This window comes from Podarcis pityusensis (assembly GCF_964106645.2).
Source record: "Podarcis pityusensis genome assembly, chromosome: 7".
Taxonomy (NCBI): Eukaryota; Metazoa; Chordata; class Lepidosauria; order Squamata; family Lacertidae; genus Podarcis; species Podarcis pityusensis.
The window spans coordinates 17224774-17242858 of record NC_138031.1 but is presented as its reverse complement, the minus strand read 5'-3'; the positions used below and the strand labels follow the sequence as shown (position 1 = coordinate 17242858).

The 18085-nt window shown below is 43.5% G+C and overlaps 1 protein-coding gene across 1 annotated transcript in view; it reads right to left on the bottom strand.

Annotated features, from left to right (window-relative positions):
- Nucleotides 1-1780: 1780 nt before the first annotated feature.
- The window catches only part of EIF3H (eukaryotic translation initiation factor 3 subunit H), a 67006-nt gene continuing 50701 nt past the window's right edge, over nt 1781-18085 (bottom strand). The window contains exons 3-8 of the mRNA XM_081012754.1: nt 16375-16542; nt 13658-13757; nt 9875-10024; nt 7059-7179; nt 4906-5038; nt 1781-2066 (exon numbers count right to left, since the gene is read on the bottom strand). Coding sequence (XP_080868880.1) covers nt 1969-2066; nt 4906-5038; nt 7059-7179; nt 9875-10024; nt 13658-13757; nt 16375-16542 — 770 coding nt within the window. The 3' untranslated portion in view covers nt 1781-1968. The remainder of the gene's footprint in view (nt 2067-4905; nt 5039-7058; nt 7180-9874; nt 10025-13657; nt 13758-16374; nt 16543-18085) is intronic.

Here is an 18085-nt window from a genome sequence, read left to right as displayed (position 1 = left end):
GAAGGTGCTTCTTATATAACTGTAGCCTCATGGAGCAGTCTTTGGTGTGCAAGAGCTATTTGGTTCAAATGTCGATGTGGCCTCCTAGACTATTTTCAGAAACCCTGGAGACTACCCCCTCTTGTCTACGAAGCCTTGGTTTTCTATTATAAAAAGCTTTAATTCCTTGCCAAATATATGTAAGAATTTCGCTCAAGGTTCCTGGACGTGATTTCTGTAGAATGGCGGCACTCAAGAGCAGGGCACCGCGCAGCGTAACAGGATATTTAATCAGATTCAACAGTTTAGATAAGCAAGACTGTAGAAACAGTCCACTCTGAACTTTGAAATACCACGGCCCGCTCTGACACTTTGCCAAGCGCCTGAGGTTTGCAAACAATTTGCATATACATTTACATAATGCGAACAATCTCTATAAAGTTAAAGGCTTCGGAGTTGCTGAGGGCGGGGGACAAAAAGTTTCCATTCTGACAACTGGATTTAACACTCTCACAGCTTTATCTCTCTCAAACCACTCCCTGCCTCCCTTTATTCTGTGTGCTTGTCCCCTTTCAGAGTTAATTTGAATTAATCCCCTTTTGACATTTTTGGCCGAGAGCAAAGGCACCCTTAATTTCCCCAATGCAAAATAAATATATCCCCATCCAAAATAACCCGATAATGAATTAACACTGAAACACACCGAGTAATTCTGCTTCTCGCCAATTATCCCCCTCTCCTTTTGAATACACAGGCTTTTGGGGGAGAAAAATCACTGAATATAGCCTTTGCAATCTTGCTATTTTCTTCCCTTTTTTTGCCTTAACCACTGGGAAGAAAGGTGTTTGCTTAAGTGAGAATTCTCCAGTGTTAAAAGCCACTTATGACATTTAGTCTATTCACATTTTAAAAACATGGTCATGGCAACAGCGAGGAAACAGCCAAAGGTGTGAGTCACTGTATCTACCAGAAGCGCCTGTTGTGAGTCCCACATTTTGGATCTGCTATCCCATGATTTTTGCAAACAGTAAATGTAGCTGGGCAGTGCCGCAGGGCAAGACGACAAATTTAGATTGGGGCTGTGTCATTAGCGTTTTGTTCCAGCACCATTTTCCTGACTGCTATTTGTCCCACGGAAGAAAACTTTCAGATAATGTACTATTTCTTTTCACAGGGGTAAAGAGAAACCTCCCGTCCTTCAATGGTGTGGTCCTAATCTGAACTGGGGCCTCACTCATGGCTGCAGACAGTGCTTTTTTTCTTAAAAAAATGTTTAGGGGTATTCTCATTTTGACTCAAGAAAACCACCATGTTGTAGTTCAAATCGGGGAAAATAAATACAGTAAATGGACAAAAGTACAAAGATTCACAAAATGTTTAGGGGTATGTGTACCCCTGCATACCCCCAGAAAAAAAAGCACTGGCTGCAGGTACTATTTTTTAAATATTTTTTTTTAAACCTCACAGGAGATCCAGTTCACAGATCTCTCCCAGCATTACATCCAAGTTGGCCCGTGAACTTTGGGTTTCAGTCGTTTTCAAGCAGTTTTCTTAACTTTTTTTTTTAATGCAAAATGGGAAATCCAGTTCAAAGTAGCCTTGGCTAACTCTGTTGAGAAAGGGTATTTCTTCTGTCCAGTCACCTTTGTCATTGCGCAGAGGAAGGATTTTTTCCCCTACTGCAACGGCAAGTTTAAGTGATCTCTTAGATCAAACACTCATGTGCAAGTTACAGTACGTGGCATGTAAAAAAATCCTGGAGATAGCCGCCCAACAGTCAATAAGAGCACATGCTAAAAAGTTTAAAATTGGTCGTTTATTTATTTATTTATTTTAGAAGAGGGATAACTCTACTCAAAACACACGAGGCAGTCTAGTTCTTGGTTCATTTTGCAACGAGTAATGGAAAATGTCTTAAGCAAAAACGAGCTGAGATTCAGAGCATCTCCTCCCTTGGGCAAGAGACTGTTACACACTTCATCTTCCTCCCTAGTTGTTGTGCTCTTGAAGTGCCTGAGCCATGAAGAGTTTGCCCAGATTCTGCGCAGTGAACTCCTTGATGTTCTGGCTGTAAGTATTAATTTGACCTGCAAATGAACAAAAAGTGGGAAGAGAAAGAGAGAGCGAGAGAAATAAAAATTTAAAAAACTGAACACAAACATTCTCTCGCACTTTATAGCATGACCAAGAAACAGAACTCGAGAAACACGTTTGCAGACAGGAGCTAATATATGTCAAAGACCTGTCAAGTTGGATGGGAGGCAGAAGTTAAGAGGCTGGGAGAGCCCCCAAATTTTCTCCATCCTCTTCCAAACATTTGGCCTCCCCATCTCCACAAACATTTTGCACACACCAAGAAACAGAATGCCAGCATATAGACAGGAGCACCATTGAGTTTTAGAGGGTGAAATAAAAAGGGGTTGCCATGAGGTAACCCAGGGATCAGCAACTTTTTTTAGCTGTGGGCTGGTCCACTGTCCCTCAGACCATGTGGTGGGTCAGACTATATTTTTTTGGGGGGGGGGGAATGAATGAATTCCTATGCCCACAAATACCACAGAGATGCATTTTAAATAAAAGGACACATTCTACTCATGTAAAAACATGCTGATTCCCGGACTGTCTGCGGGCCGGACTGAGAAGGCGATTGGGCCGTATCCGGCCCCCGGCCTTAGGTTGCCTACCCCTGAGGTAACCTGTCCCTTGTTCAGCCCAAGGGACCCCTGGTGTGGGTGGTTGTGTGACATGTGATGCTTTCTGCTGGCCTATGTGGCTCACATTTGTTTGGTTAATTGCTCAACATGAATTGGAGGTTTGCTGTTAAAAAATGCAAGGTTGTGTTTGTTAGAATCCTATCAAGGCAGCACTACTGTATGTAACATGCTCCCAGGACTATGCAGGATCCCACATTATTTGATACGCTACAGGGATTTCTGGGAAGGCTATGAAGAGAAAACTTCAGACTGTCTCTCTCAACTGTGGGCCTGGAAACTATGCTTGCCTCATCCACCTGACATTTTGTGGGTCATGTTTTTGTTAGTTCCCTCACATTATTAGTAATTTCTCAAGCCAGCAGGCTGTGAAGGCTTTGTCTGAGGTGCTGTACAAATCAAAAAAAGTGTCTCCACCACCCCATTTTATTATTATTTTTGTACGCACTCTGCCTCTACAGTTCATTTTTCTAGCTAGTCAGGAAGAGCAAAAGAAAGAGAAAGAGAGAAAGACAAAGCCGGATTATCAAAATTAGAACTGCTTAGCAGACTAACACACTTTCAATTTAATGCTCTACTTTAAAAAGTTTCTAAATGCCTTAGAAGCAAAACCACCCAAGTCTCAGCTTTGATCCCCAACTTAATTCCGCATGCATTAAAATAGTGAACGTTTTCAGGTCTTTTCCTGACTCTGCTAAAAAGAAAAGCATTTTGGCTGAAGGCTGTTAGAGCGTCAATTGGCTGCTGCTTGCTTAACTCTAGAAGATGGTAGAGGTATAACCCACCAGAAAACAGACATAAACTGAAGCATATTTTTTTAAAAGAGCTGGGGTGTGCTTTTTCTTTAACAAGCACTGGGTTGCTGTGAGAATTCATTACCAGAATTTAAACCATGCCCATTTGCAAACAACAACAACTACAAAAAGGTGGGGGGGGGGGTTTGCACTACATGGTTGCACTATAAAATTGTTCACTGTGTGCTATTTGTGAAAAAAAGGGGAGTTGCAGCATTTTTTGTGCGCATTAAATTTCACTCCAAATTTTGTTATCAATGTGTCATCATCGGCCCTTGCTCTTGAGCCAACCTGGGATAGGGGATAGAACTGAAAACATAGCATCATAGAAATGTAAAGTTGGAAGGAAGTCCAACCCCCTGTAATGCAGAAAACATTTGCCCAATGTGGGGCTCAAAGCCACAACCCTGAGATTTAAGTCTCGTGCTCTACTGACTGAACTACCAAGGTGGATAAAAATCGGGATGCTTGGTGGGTAGCTTTCAAACCGCTGGTGCAATTACAGTGGGCGCTAGGGGTTGTGAACGTGATCCGTGCAAGATGCACATTCACAACCCGCAGCGGTGCGTCTGCGCATGCAAGGGTTGCGATTCGGCACTTCTGCGCATGTGCAAAGTGTGATTTAGCGCTTCTGCGCATGCGTGACCGCCGAAACCTGGAAGTAACCCATTCTGGTACTTCCGGGTTTTGGCGGTGGTAACCAGAAAAAATGCAACCTGAAGCATCTGTAACCCAAGGTATGACTAACAGAAAACGGTCCATGTTTCTGCAGCATGAGAAATGGTTCTCTCGCCTTGCCTGTTCATCCCCTGTCCATTTCACAGTGTACCTACCCTTCTGCCTTGAGCTGGGATTTGTGTGCCTCTTTTTTCTAAAGGCAAAATATCAAGAGAGAAAAACCATGCACTACCTGTTGCATCTCACTTTGGCCACTTTGGATGAACAGGGAAAAATGTGAAGATGCTTTTAATCCCAAACACTACAGGCTCAGCTAAACGAGGGAGGGCAGCCCAAGGAACTACTATTAAAACAACTTTGCATCCTTCTGGGAAGAAGGTCGGCATGTTGGGGGGGGGGGGACTAGATCTGAAAATCTCGCTGGGATCACCAGCCTGACGTTAAAGCTCAGTTGTGTAGTTCCAAGACATGGTATGAAGGCACAGGATAAAGCCATCTTGCTAGATGGGGAACATGATGCCTGGAGCTCCATAGAAGAAAGGAGGGGATATAATGAAACGGAAAGACACACACACACACACACACACACGTTATTATGGTTCTCATTTGGATATAAAATCAGGACTCATTGCCCAATGCTGCATCTACTTTGCAGCATTTTGTTGATTCTCATGAAAGCATTACTCAAAGAAGTGCAGGACTGTTGAAAAGTCACAAAGAAAGAAGAAGGCTGCAAGTGTTACCTGCAATCAACAGCGAGTCCATCCTGGGAGGTGGCTGTGGCGGTTTGAACAATTTGTTCATGTCCTCCTCCGGAAGGGGGGGCTCTCCCCTACTTTGACGCTGCAAGTTCTCTTGCTGACGTCTCTGCTGGTACTGGAAAAGGAAAAGAGGAAACATGGTGGTAAGACTCTTTCATCCAAAGGGAACCCATAGGATTTCTCTAAAGAATGCAGAGGAGCTGCCTTTCCACATACTGAGCTTACTTCACGCAGCTTAAGCCGGCTTCAAAACGTTCCATTTTGCTGGCACAAAAATGCTGTTAATTGTTGTTGAGCTTTAAAATGAAGTGGTTCCCATCTTGTTTCTCCCCAGGCTAAGGAACATGGCAGTTCCAACCCCTCTCTCACTGGGTGATCCATCTACCCAACCTAAATCAGCAATGTGGTCTACAAAAGAAATTGGATTGGGTTTGCGGGGTGGGGTGGGGTGGAGAGAGAGGCCATTGCCTAAATTTGCATCACTGGAGATGCTGCTGGACTGGGGGCCTAATCACCATTTGGCCTGGCCCCAGAAGCTTCTGAAGCAAAACAGGCTTCACTGTGTATGCTGCAAAAAGGACTACCGTGGTACCTTGGTTTATGAACAACTTGGATGAAGAACGCTGCAAACCCGGAAGTAGGTGTTTTGGTTTGTGAACTTTGCCTTGGAAGCAGAACATGTTCCGCTTCCTGTTGAGTGTGTTCCATTTGTAAATTGAGTCCCCCACTGCTATGGGAAAGCACACCTTGGTTTAAGAACGCTTTGGTTTAAGAATGGACTTCTGGAACAAATTAAGTTCGTAAACCAAGGTACCACTGTACTGAGACTCAGAAGCCACCCAAACTTGTGCCCAACCTTCTGGATTCCGAGAAGTTCAAAAGCAGAACACAGAATGGGTCCAAGAAGTAGACATTTATGCGAAAATCTTAAGTCCATCCATTTTTTTCTGAACTGGGTTTTCTACTGCCAATTTTGCAAGTCGGTAACTTTTACCATGGGATCAAGAGGCGGAACATTATGATTAGCAGCGGAGAGGGTGGATATTGGGTGGGAATAGAGCCAAGAAGTCACACATAAAACTCTGCAAAATCCTTTGCATCTCAGCGCATGTAACAACTCAATAAGGTTGGAGGAAGGAGGGGAAAGTGGTACAGTTTGCAGTCTGTTTGAGAGAGACTGAACAACTGTTCTGGCTTTAGTTATGTAAAGCATGAATCTAGTAGCAATTCCAGAGCAGCATTTTCAATACACCTTAACCTACTTATTTAGATGCAAAAATGGAGCAACTGGCAGCAAGGGAGACAAGGCAGTTAGCAAAACATTTATTCTCAATCGTCTCTAATCTTTAAAGGAACAATGGTGTATTATTATGAGTTACCTAGGAGAGCAAAAGGTACAAAAACCCCTGGTTTGTGAAGGACTCATAATTTGCTGGTTTTTGCTGCTCAAATGGCATTTTTATTTATTTATATTTTAGAGCTGGGTTCCTTAAAGCTTCTGACTGTTGAGCAAAGAAATGTGTGTAGTGACATTTTATTGCTTGATAGCAGAACCAAAATACCTCCAGATTTAGAAAATATTAGCAAATAAGAGCTTATAGATCTGTATCTCAGACAGAACGAAAGCAGAAAGAAATGGGGGAGAGGAGAGGAAGAAGAAGATGGATATCAGATACATTTATTTTTTATACTTTGCACTGAGTAGGTGCATTATGTACCAAAATTGCTTGCTCTTGCGCAGAACTGTTCTATATCTCAATAATGAACAGGCTTGGTGCAATGAGCCACATTTACAGCAATTACTGTATAAGTTAGGCAAGAATTGGTGGGGTAACAGTCCTGGATTTCCACCACCACCCCTCCTTCAAATCACTTTTTCCATCTCCAAAATCTTCTCATAAATTTGCCCCTGCAGATTTATGTTGGCAAGCGAAGGAGCTGGAAGGAGCCATAGCTCAGCCCTTGCTCTGCATGTAATGAGCGTCTAGGATACAGAGATTAGATTTCCGAACAGGCTTGTGTATTTAGGAGATGCAATTCAAAGATCCTTCAATTTGCATCTATTACAGAAGCCACATAATGTGTCGTTTCACCCCCAAACAGATGTGATTCAGCCCCCCCTCCCCAAAACCAACCTGGTGTTTCTGCTGCTGCTGCTTGCTGGTGTTCCTTAGATAGGTGTTGTATTTGACAATATCCTGGCTCATCTCATCCACTCTGTCCATCAACAGCTGCAGGCTCTTTCCAAGGTGATTACTGAAATACACAAAGAGAGATGGCATGGTAAAGGTTTGCAGCGGTGACGACTGGACACAGTATTTTGCTTCTGCGGGAATATTAATTGATGCTTCTCTGTGAACTCACAGCAAGTTTAAGCCCACTTGAAACCATTTAGGAGAACAGCTCTGGTAATTTAGCTCATGCTCTAAATAAGAAATAGTTGAGTACAACCACCTGGGCTTGATGTATTTCTCTCAATGCACCCTGTACACCACCTCTGTCAGGCCCAGAGGTCATCAGAAACCCTACATCAGTGTTGGCCAGACTTGGGTTTCCAGCCTTTTTGGGACTACAATTCCCATCATCCCTGACCACTGGTCCTGTTAGCTAGGGATGATGGGAGTTGTAGTCCAAAAACAGCTGGAGACCCAAGTTTGGCCAACACTGCCCTAAGTGGTCAGTGGTTACTTCAAGGCCACAGCTAAATGATAAAGCTCCTGATTCGATCCCTGGTATCTTCCGGTAGGACGGAGAGATCCCATCTGAAATCTTGGAGAGCTGCTACCAGTCAGTGTAGACAGCGTAGACCATATTGAGCTTGGGGGGCCAATGATCTGGTTCGGTATAAGACAACTTCCTATGTTCCTGGCTTTGTTACACAGCTCACCGATATCCTATCTCTCCTATGTCCGCTCTCCAATTACACTCTTATTATGCTCAAATACATTATTTCACATAGCCCAAGGCAGGGTCAAGTTCCCACGTTGGAGTTTAGTCTGACTTACACACACACACACACACACACACACAGAGAGAGAGAGAGAGAGAGAGAGAGAGAGAGAGAGAGAGAAAACAAAGAAAGTGACATCACCAGATTCTTGCTCCTAGATTGGCTGAACTCACAACCTGCCCCCAATCACAGCAGCCTTATAAGATCAACTGTCCCATGCTGAGAAAGTAGGGTTTTATGTTGCTGCTGTACCGTATTTTAATTGCTTGGTTTTCTAACTGTTCTCTTCCCCCTCCCACTGCACACGGGTTTATTTATTTCATGCTTTTTATTCTTTGACTGTACGGGATTTAATTAAATCATATTTCATGAATACTGTGATCCAATAAGGGGGCTCCAGCCACTTAGTAAAAGGAGAGTGAAAAGCTAAAATTAAACTAAATTAACTGGGATTCAAAACAGAACCAGGTATGCCTCGAGAAGGAAGCTAAGGCTGCTCCGCATTGTCTCCTATTCACAGGATATTTCCCTTTAAAAACCAATTTCCTGCTCAACCACCTGAGAATCTGTGACATTGCTTGCTTAAGCCAACAACTGATTTTCTAGTAACAGTTCATCTCCCTAAGAGAGGGCCTCAAACAAACAGCAAAACATTCCCAGGACTCAAGAATATGTAGCAGTATTCCACATTTAGTGTTCTTTTCTTATTTAGTGTTCTTTCCCCATCCCAAACTGCCTTTTTAAAAAAGAAAAGAAGGTAGGCTTGTGGGCAGGGTTATTAACCTGATTCAACTAAGGCAGAGGCACAATGACAACAAGTGTCTGTCCACAAGTAGAATAGACTTCCATTAGCACAACACAACTTTTCCTTCCTCTTGCACCTGCCATGCCCCCCCCCCATTCTGCTCCAGAGTAGATGGGGGGGGGCAAGAGGAAGAGGACATTTTGGTACTTAAGCATTATTGGGTGTGCATGTATGTCAAGCTAAGCCTTGTGCACACCACCCAGTTTTGTAAAGGCCTCACCGTAAAATATTCCTGAATCCCATTCCTAATAAAAACCAAGGGGGCTCATTGAAAGGTCCTCCTGAATTAGGAAGTTGTTTCTAGCATAAAGGGAAACTTTCTTCTTCTCCTCTGAAGGAAGGAAGGGGTTGCACAACTAAACCCTGGCTATGCATCAATATAGTGCATGCCGCTAACTCAACTAGCGGGGCATGGAAAACCAGCTCCCCACAGGTGCCAGGGATAAATAAAAGCATTTTGGTCAGCCTGTGTTACTGGAGTGGGTGGCATAGAGACACTGAAATAATTAATATCAGCCTGAAGGGGGAGATATGTTGAGAAGGAAAGAGATACATGAGGAAATCTTTTTTGGAAGAGAGTGCTTAGGGACAGGGGAGGGTGGTTTTGCTATGAACCCTGTGCCACAAAACTACAAACAAGGCTATTCTGCACCAGGAAATACAAAGTGTGATGTCTAGCAAACTATTAAATAATATTCAGTATGTAAGCTGGTCAGGGTGTGTGTGTTGGGATGGGGATTTTGGTTTCTCACTTGCTTTCTCAAATTACAACTGTACGGTCTTTTTTTTTGTACTTTTCTTCCAAAACAATAAATATACAGTCGTACTTTAGAAGCCAAATGCCTTGGAACTCCTACGTTTTGGCTCCCAAACGCCACAAACCTGGAAGTGATTGTTCTGGTTTGCAAACGTTCTTTGGAACCTGAACGTCCAGTGCAGCTTAAGAATGTTTTGGAAGTCAAATGGACTTCCAGAACAGATTCCGTTCGACTTCCAAGGTACGACTGTATACAAAAAATAATAATAATTAATGGGTTAGGCTTTCCTTTCCCACCTTTCCCCAACCTCTCCTTCCCACACCTCCCGGTTAAGTGACGAGGCACATGGATCCTGAAGTATACAAGATGCTGTTCAACAAAAAGAGCAAAGAGGTATGGAAATGCCTCACTGCATTTTCCTTTCAAAGGAGCACTTACTTGCTTGCGAGACTGAGCAGCTCGTGTCTATCTGCCACTCCCGACTTCTTTTCCAGCTCCCAAAGAAGAACGTTGATGAGGTAGGAATTCTTGATAATGATAGGCACCTCTTCAAACATGTTTTCAAAGGCGATGTTTGCTTTTTTCAACCTGCAAAGAGAGAGGTCCCCATAACAAACTTGGCATGTTTGTGCATTGTTGATGGGTTCACCTGGATCGAGGAAAAATACTCCGCAGGTGACTAGGGAGAGTCCCAGCTTTTTTTCTTTTTACCCTTCCAATTCAGCAAACAGTCAAACTTTTATAGCAAACTTGGGAAAGCGTGTGGAAAACCCTTTTTTAAAATTATTCTGGGAGCTTGTGAAATACTTGCGGGAAACAGAGAGAAGCAAATTGGCTTGGATTCTAAATACTGTACAGTACAGCAGTAGCTTTCAAAGCAAGAGTACCTTTTAAGCTCACTAAAGGTCCCTTAATGAGGAAATCAGTAATGGTGGAATAAATGGCTCTGTCCCAATACTGATCATTTCCAACTGCATGTAGTTGCTGGAGTGTATTAGGAGTGTTCTAGGGCCATAGTCTTTAGCAGGCCTGGGCTGTATTCTGTACAAACTAAAGAGTATATGCCCCCAAATCCTCTGCAACAGGACCTTTTCAGTGGTGGCACCGCAGCTTTGGAACACTTTCCCAGAGAGGTTTGCCTGGTATCAAGTTTGTTGCCTTTTATGGTTCAAGAAGAAAACACTACCTTCTCCAGGCTATTTAGACCTCCAATTTGAATTCAGATTTTATCTGGGCAGGTCTGCTCTTGCTTTTGTTCATTTTCACTTACTGTATTTGTTAAGTTGCACAACAACCTGATGTTGAAGTTTTATATGCTTAAAGTCAAGACACTATAATAAGATCCAGTAAAATCTGGTTAAAGGTGCTGGATTGGAAAAAGTTTCTAGCAGGTGCCTAAAAAATTATATAGCAAGGGTGCCTAGGTAGAGAGTTCTAAAGCACAGGTTCCGCCACACCAAAAGACCAACAGCTTGTAGTTAGTGAATGAACATTATGTGGCACCTGTAAAAGATCCAAGTGATCGAGCAGAACACACATAGGGCAAAGCAATCCTTCAGGTAAGCCGATCCAAATCTGGCTTTACGTCGCAATTTATGAACTTGGTCTGGTAGCAAATTAACATCCAGTGCACATCTCGGAGCATGAGGTGTGAGGTGCTGCCAGGATCTAACCCTGTTAGTAACTGAGTTGCAGCTTTCTGAATAGCCACAGTTTCTGGACCAACCACAAAGGGACCCCCACCTAGAGTGTAATGCACTGACTACTGTGGTCAAGGTATTATGGCCAAGGAACAGGTGGTGGCAGGAGTGCCAGCTTGGCCCTGGGACCGTGGGTGCCATGCAGCGTGCATGGCTCTGGCACTGAAATTTGTGGGTGCCCAGCCCCTTCATGGGGAATTTTGTGTGTGCAAGTGTACCCAGGGCCCCAGGGAGCTGGCACCTATGGGTGGTGGAATCTACTTGGAAGTCTACCCAATTACAAATCAGAGAGGCACCATCTCTGATGTCTTTTTGCAGCCTATTGAACACCTTTCTTTTCCCATAAGACCTTCAAAGTGGAGATTTTTATCCTAGCCTGTACCTGTGTATTTGTTTTTATATGTGAATTGGTTTTACATACGTTCTTATTGTTAAATCGCTCGGGATGCTTCACAGGAAATGGCTCACAACTGGAATGAACTAAAATAAGATTAGCCAATATCTGAACATGTTTTCTGGGAGGGTGGTGGTTTCTTTTGCAAAATTTTAAGGTAAAGAGTAAAATGATTTCTCACCATTCTTTGCCATTTTGCTTATATTATCTTCCCAACTTTTCTATTTATTTTTTAACTCAAACAATTCTTGAGACTAGGAAAGAAAAGGACAATCTGTTGGGTTTGGAGGTGGGCAGAGTGCTGTGTAAATATTTGTTTCACAAATTGGAGAATGAAGTGTTGGTTCCATCCTTTTAGAGACTGCAAAAACCATCAGTGTGTATTTGAAGATGGAAAAAAAATGTGGCAGAATAGTAATTGGGTTTCCTTTTGAGAGAAAAAAAGATCCCTTTGGGCGTATTGAACAACTAAAAACATCGAAGAAAATGCAGCTTTCTTCTTAATCTAACACATAATAGAAAGCAATATCACAAGAAGAACGTGTTCTGTAATGCCCATTAAAACACCATCTCTCAACGAGAAAATGTTTTGGAAAGCATATTTACAAATATATTTGAATAGTTTATTTTTCAACGTTTTTCTTTAAAGTGAGGAAATCTGTTTCAAATTCTGAAAATGGGTTGACATGCTGCATAGAGGATAGCTGTTTGGGCAGGGGGTTGTGAGATAGAATGCTGAGATAGAATCTCTCTCCTGAGAACAAGGCAATCTTTTACCCTTTCTGTCCAATATATTTTTACATTTATTTATATTATATCATTTTTAAATTGCATTTATACCCCACCTTTCCCCTAAGGAGGTCATGTCCATTGTTCTTCCCCTCTCCATTTTTAACCTCACAACAAGCCTGAGAGTGACTAGCCTAAGGTCACCCAGTGAGCCTCATGGCTGAGTGAGGATTTGACGTCTGGTCCTGAGCCAACACTCTAACCACTGCACCACAGTGGCTCTCAATAGCTTTTGAGTGGTTGAGATCTGGCAGAATGTCCCAACTTAAACCTTCTCCCACTCCATTTTGAGGCTCAAGATCCTCCATATGGGAGCTGGAACCCAACATCAGGAGATCACTGATTCTGCACCCACGTTATAGACCCCAACATCGGGCCCCTTTTTCTACTTGACTAACAAAAGGCAACCATCAAAAACACACTGCCCTTGGCTTTCTGCAGAGATGGCTGAAGGACTACAAGGTGGGACGATTCTTTGGGGTTTGAGCCATTCAGAAAAAGCACCGCGTCCATTTCTGGAACAGGGCTAGTATTCAATTCAGATTTATTAATAATCCAAAAGCATTTAATAATCACTCTCTCACACATGCCACACGTACAGAAAATACAACAGAAGAACCCATTTCTAATCAAACAGATTTACTGAACTGGGGCTCTAAAATGAGCCTGATTCCCTAGTCCTAATTGTCATCAAGTTCCTAATCACACCGCTAAAATGCTTTGTGTTTAGTAGGGCAAATGAGGCTCCACATCTGGAAATCGCTGGTAAATTGTTGCTATTTAAAAGATACATGATGTGGGCTATTTGCAGTCATGGAACCATTCTGGTCCAAAACGGAAAACAGCCATATCATCCTAATGACTAGATAAAGAAGATATCAGTATATGAAATAATGGGAGCATATACTCAGTATTTCCAGAACTGGAGATACAGAGAGAACGCTCAAGACTAATTGCCTGGAGAAGGACCTACGTAGACCAGTTCACGATCTTATAAGTTGGAACAGTTACAAGAGAAGACACTGCTGCCACAAAGATTTCATAACTCAGCTCTCAGGCTCAGAACCCTGAGCATCTAATTTCCTCTCTTCCCTGCTCAATTTGTTTGCCTTTAACACTCATCTTCTGTTTGGGATGACAGAGTGCAGCACATCTTTCTGCGGCGAAGTAAATGCTGCATTCTTTAACCCTATTCACCTGTGGAGGCCTCGACTATTTGCAGCTACTGAGAGAGTACATGCATCATCCGAGGCTGCTACAGGGCTTTGCTGCGAGGGATTTCATCTCTTCGCCCCCTTTTTCTGCCACCCACATTCCAAAACATCCCCTCACACTTACGCTTCTGGAGAGAAATCCTTCTCTTTGCAAACCTCCATCAATTTAGGTGTCAGCCTGTACGCTTTTAAGGAAAGGTATCCGTGGGCAGTTTTTATAGGATCTAAGAAAGAACAAGAGGAAAGCACAAAAGATACCGAATATTCATCAACAGCACTTTTAGCTGAGCACTTTCCCCTGGGCGGGTTTCATTTCATTTTTAGACATGTTTCTAAAGTTTTGCTAAAGAGGATTTTTTTTTTAAAGTCAACTTTGAGGAACATTGTAATGCAAACTGCATACAAACACACCATGCAAAGTCTTTTCCAAAGACTCAAAGCAGCAGACCAATCAATAAAAACATTTAACAGTGGAAACAGATCCCTCCAAATGAACAGTTGCAAAATCCGCAACCCTTTAATAAGGTATTCAGCAAAATAAAATGAAATAAAAATCCAGATTAAGAGGATGATGAAAAAAGAAGATTTCCTGTAGGCTTCCTTCAGGGAAGAATCTTAATAGTGGAGTTGGTGCACAATTGGGGTGGGGGGTGGAGAATCAGCTCTAAGCCTTAACCTCTCATGGTGGCTGGACAGGAGAAATCTGTTGCTGGGAAATGTTACTGGGCTCAGTGTCCTGGGCTCAGAATGCCGAGTTCTGTACCTCCATACAGCTGTAGCTAAGACTATGCTGCAATTCTGTTATGAGGTGCACAGAGACTATACCGCGGGGATTCCAGTCTTTAGAGCTGCAAAGACAGGCCTGTCAACTGCATGGGCAATGCTTGGTGACAATTCATCTGTTTTGCACCCAGATGGGCCCGGGTTTGGCCCAAGTTATCTCCAGCTAAAAAGAACAGGTAGCAGAGGATGGGAAAGACAGATGTGTATGGCGAGAGGTTGATTAGACTGGGCTAGATGCACACGTAGCCAATCACTGTGTAAGGCAGCGTCTTATGGTTTCTTGGTGATAGCAGAATAGGATCTTTTCTTCCCCAGTGGCCAGAAAGCAAAGACTTCTGTGGTTTGCGTAACTTCTGCCTCTTCCACACGCCTCACATGCTGCTACTAAAATACCACAACAGTTTTGAGTTGTTGTTTTTTTTAAATAACTAATGCCAAAAGCACTGTATCAATCCATCGATATTTACGATTTCCCCCCACAATTTATGCTCTTTCTCTACATAAGAGACTTCTTCCTTGGAATGGCTCCTACATGGTATTCAGCCCAAGATCACTGAATGTATGGCCTACCAGGAGATAAAGCTGTGTCTTAACCTGGGCTAGTTCGGATGAGGTGTGTGTTAAGTGTGCTACGTGACCAACCACTCTTCTGTCATAAACTAGTCCATGCATGTAGAAACTTAGCACTGTCAGGGAGAAACCTGGGCCAGAATATTTATCCCTGACATCTAGTTTCCAATATGTGAGCTGGGGGAAATTGCATGGGAGGAACTCTTAACCGTGAGAGACTCCTACTGCAGTCTGAAGTGGTACAAGCCAGGTACCAGTTTACTGCCTCTGTAAAAACTAGAGTTACTTTACAGTGACAATGGAATAGACCTCCTGGGTCCTGGCCTCAGACCTGCACCTGGTCTGGCAAACTCCTGGTATTCTATTAGGAAAATATTTATTTAGGTAACTGTTTCCAGTTGCATTCATTTTTATTTTTTTTTATGTGTACATAGTTTTCATGCTGACATGCTATCGCGAAGAGTGGAAAAACTGTATGAATAAAAAAACCCTATTTAATCTCTGGACAAGGAGCTTAACATCTGTAGCAAGATAGCAGCCGAAGTAGGCTTGCCAAATAGTAAACTCACTTTTTTTGAGAAAAAAAAGTTAACATTTGTGTTGTCTGAAACGGAACATAGTAAAACCTTTAGCAATCAGTGATAAAACGAAAACCAAAATAGACTGAAACAAGTGGAAAATTCATCAAGATCTGATGATGCAAAGTTTCCAGCCGGTATAAGTATACTTTAACAACTTGTTCTTTACTGTAATCCAATTGTTAACATACTGAAACAATTTTGGGGCAGCTCATAAGATTGATCGTATTCATTAGTATTTTTTCTGACAGATACTCAGGACGTTACATTCGCTTCTCAGCTGGAAACTATATGCGAGCCTGCCAGATATGGCAAAACTGTGAGTGTTTGGGGAGGGGAAGGCTATAAAGCTGTTAAATTGCCTACGGTTCTGATACAGCGCAGAACATCTGGTCTGGAGAGCTTGAGGAAACGCCATTAAAAAAAAAAAACCCGGCAGAAAAGAAAAAAATCTTTGTGCTACGGAACAGGCCAGGTTTTGTACGCTTCTGTCAGATGCATAAAAAGGAGGGGAAGAAAGGGGGGGTTATACTTGGCAAGCTGCAGGATGATTGGTCAGTCACGTACGGAGCCAGACGCTCTAGCAAGCAGGGTTTGTTAAGACATCTGGTCGAGTTCCACCAGCCGCTTCCACGACGGAGGGGAGAGGCGGAGGGATAAAAATGAAGCAGCTACCCCAGCATTCCAAAACGTACACATCAGGGCTCTGATAGCAAGAAAAATAAACAGAGAGAAGGAAACCCTGTCTAGACTTCGCTGCTGCTGAGGCTGCTGCAGACACAGGGTTGGTATTTACTTGGAGAAGGCCTGCCAGGGCTGCTCTTGCAGGCGAGGAGGTGGGGGAAGGCAAAAATAGCCGTAATAATATTGGTGCGCGCGTGTAAAATAATACAGGAAGCGGCACACTGACCGTAAATGAGAACGACAGATTCCTCAATGGCGTGCTGGTAGCTGAACTGGGAATCCAGGAGGGCACGGGTGACAAAGGAACCATAGTAGGTGGACTGGTACCAGCCAACGTGAAGATGGTCGATGTTGACGTGGCGGAGGCTCCTCATCATCTCCATCTGATACTGAACTGGAGGGAGAGAGAAAAAATCAAGCACTTTAAAGGAGAAGCTCAGATTTTCATTACCCAATGTTGGTGAACAATGCACCGAATAAAGGCGATTTGCTACTGGTGGTAGAATGGGCAGGAACTTGAACCAGGAGCATCTTGAGGCTGCACAATTGGAAGGCAAGGAAGAGAGTCATTCTATTCATTCCTGGCATGTTTTTAGGACGAACATGTCTCTTTTTTTGAAATAGGCTTGGGCAGGTCTGCTGCCTTGACATGAGAGATCTAGCAAAAGAAGTGGGGGGTTTGCTCTCAATATTGAGGGATAAACTGCAACTCCGTGGTAGAGGACACGTTTTGCTCGCAGGAGATCTCAGCTTCTGTCCCTGTCGTCTCTGGTCATCGGCCTAGCCTGTTAAAAGCTCAAGAAGAAAGTGGAGGGATGGACCTTTGCTAAGAGTCCTGTGAGCTGCTGTCTGTCAGGCTGCAGACAATACTGCAGCAATGGGAAGCAGGCCCATTCCCTAGGCTCTGCTGAAGAACCAAACCCTGAAGGTCGAAACCCCTCAGGCTCCTTCAACTGCCACCTAGCAGAAACCATTTCATCTGGCTGCAGCCCAGGGAGGCTTGCTCAACTGTGTCACAAGCATTGTCTAGACCAGGATGGCTTCCATTTAAGGAGGTCGTTACCAAAACCCTGCCAGAGTGTGCTGCTTTCCTCTTTTCCCCTCATCCTTTTTTCCTTTTGCGCCACATCTCTTAGATTATAAGCCTGAAGGCAGGGAATGTCTCACCTCACTTGTTATTTATGTCACGTTAAGCTGCTCTGGGAACCTTTTCCACCCAAAAAGCAGGTTAAAACGCTTTAAATCGGGGCTGGAGAACCTGTGGTGCCTCCCAATGTCATTGGACTACAGCTCCCATAGTCCCTGACTACTGGTCTCGCCAGCTGAAGCTGATGGGAGTTTTAGCCCAACAGCATTAGAAAACCAAAGATTCTCCATCTCTGCTTTAAAGAAGTTCCTATTGTGAGAGTGTGCCAATCGAACGGCCTTCCCCATCTGTTAAAAATGACAGCTTCCCTCAAGTATGAATTCCCGAACATGTCAGAAATATAGGATATTGCCTTTTCCTACATGGCTGCTGCTGTTTTTAACCACTGCAATTTTTGGCAGCTTCTTAGTCCCTCTCGCTGCTTTAGTTTTCTCCCAGCTCTATGCTTAGTTCCAGTCAGCATCCTAGACAGTCCACTGCTGCCTCCTGATCTGACCTAGTTATTATATATGCTCCCAGGTCAGGCCTGTGTTTTCACCCCAGCAACACCCTGACTCTTGTGTAGCTTGGTGTCCTTGCCCGTTATATCTGCCCGTCCAACCCAACTCTCTTTCAAGTCCAGCAGCTTCCCCTCTCTGCTTCTATTCTCATTCCAGCCCAGCTTGGATCTGAATTGACCTCGCTACAATCCACCCTTGTGCTCCATCCAATTCTAGTCCAAACCCTGGTCAGGATTCCCATTTCAATTCCGCTGTAAGCTCCGTTTCCTACTGCCCAGAGATAACAGTCT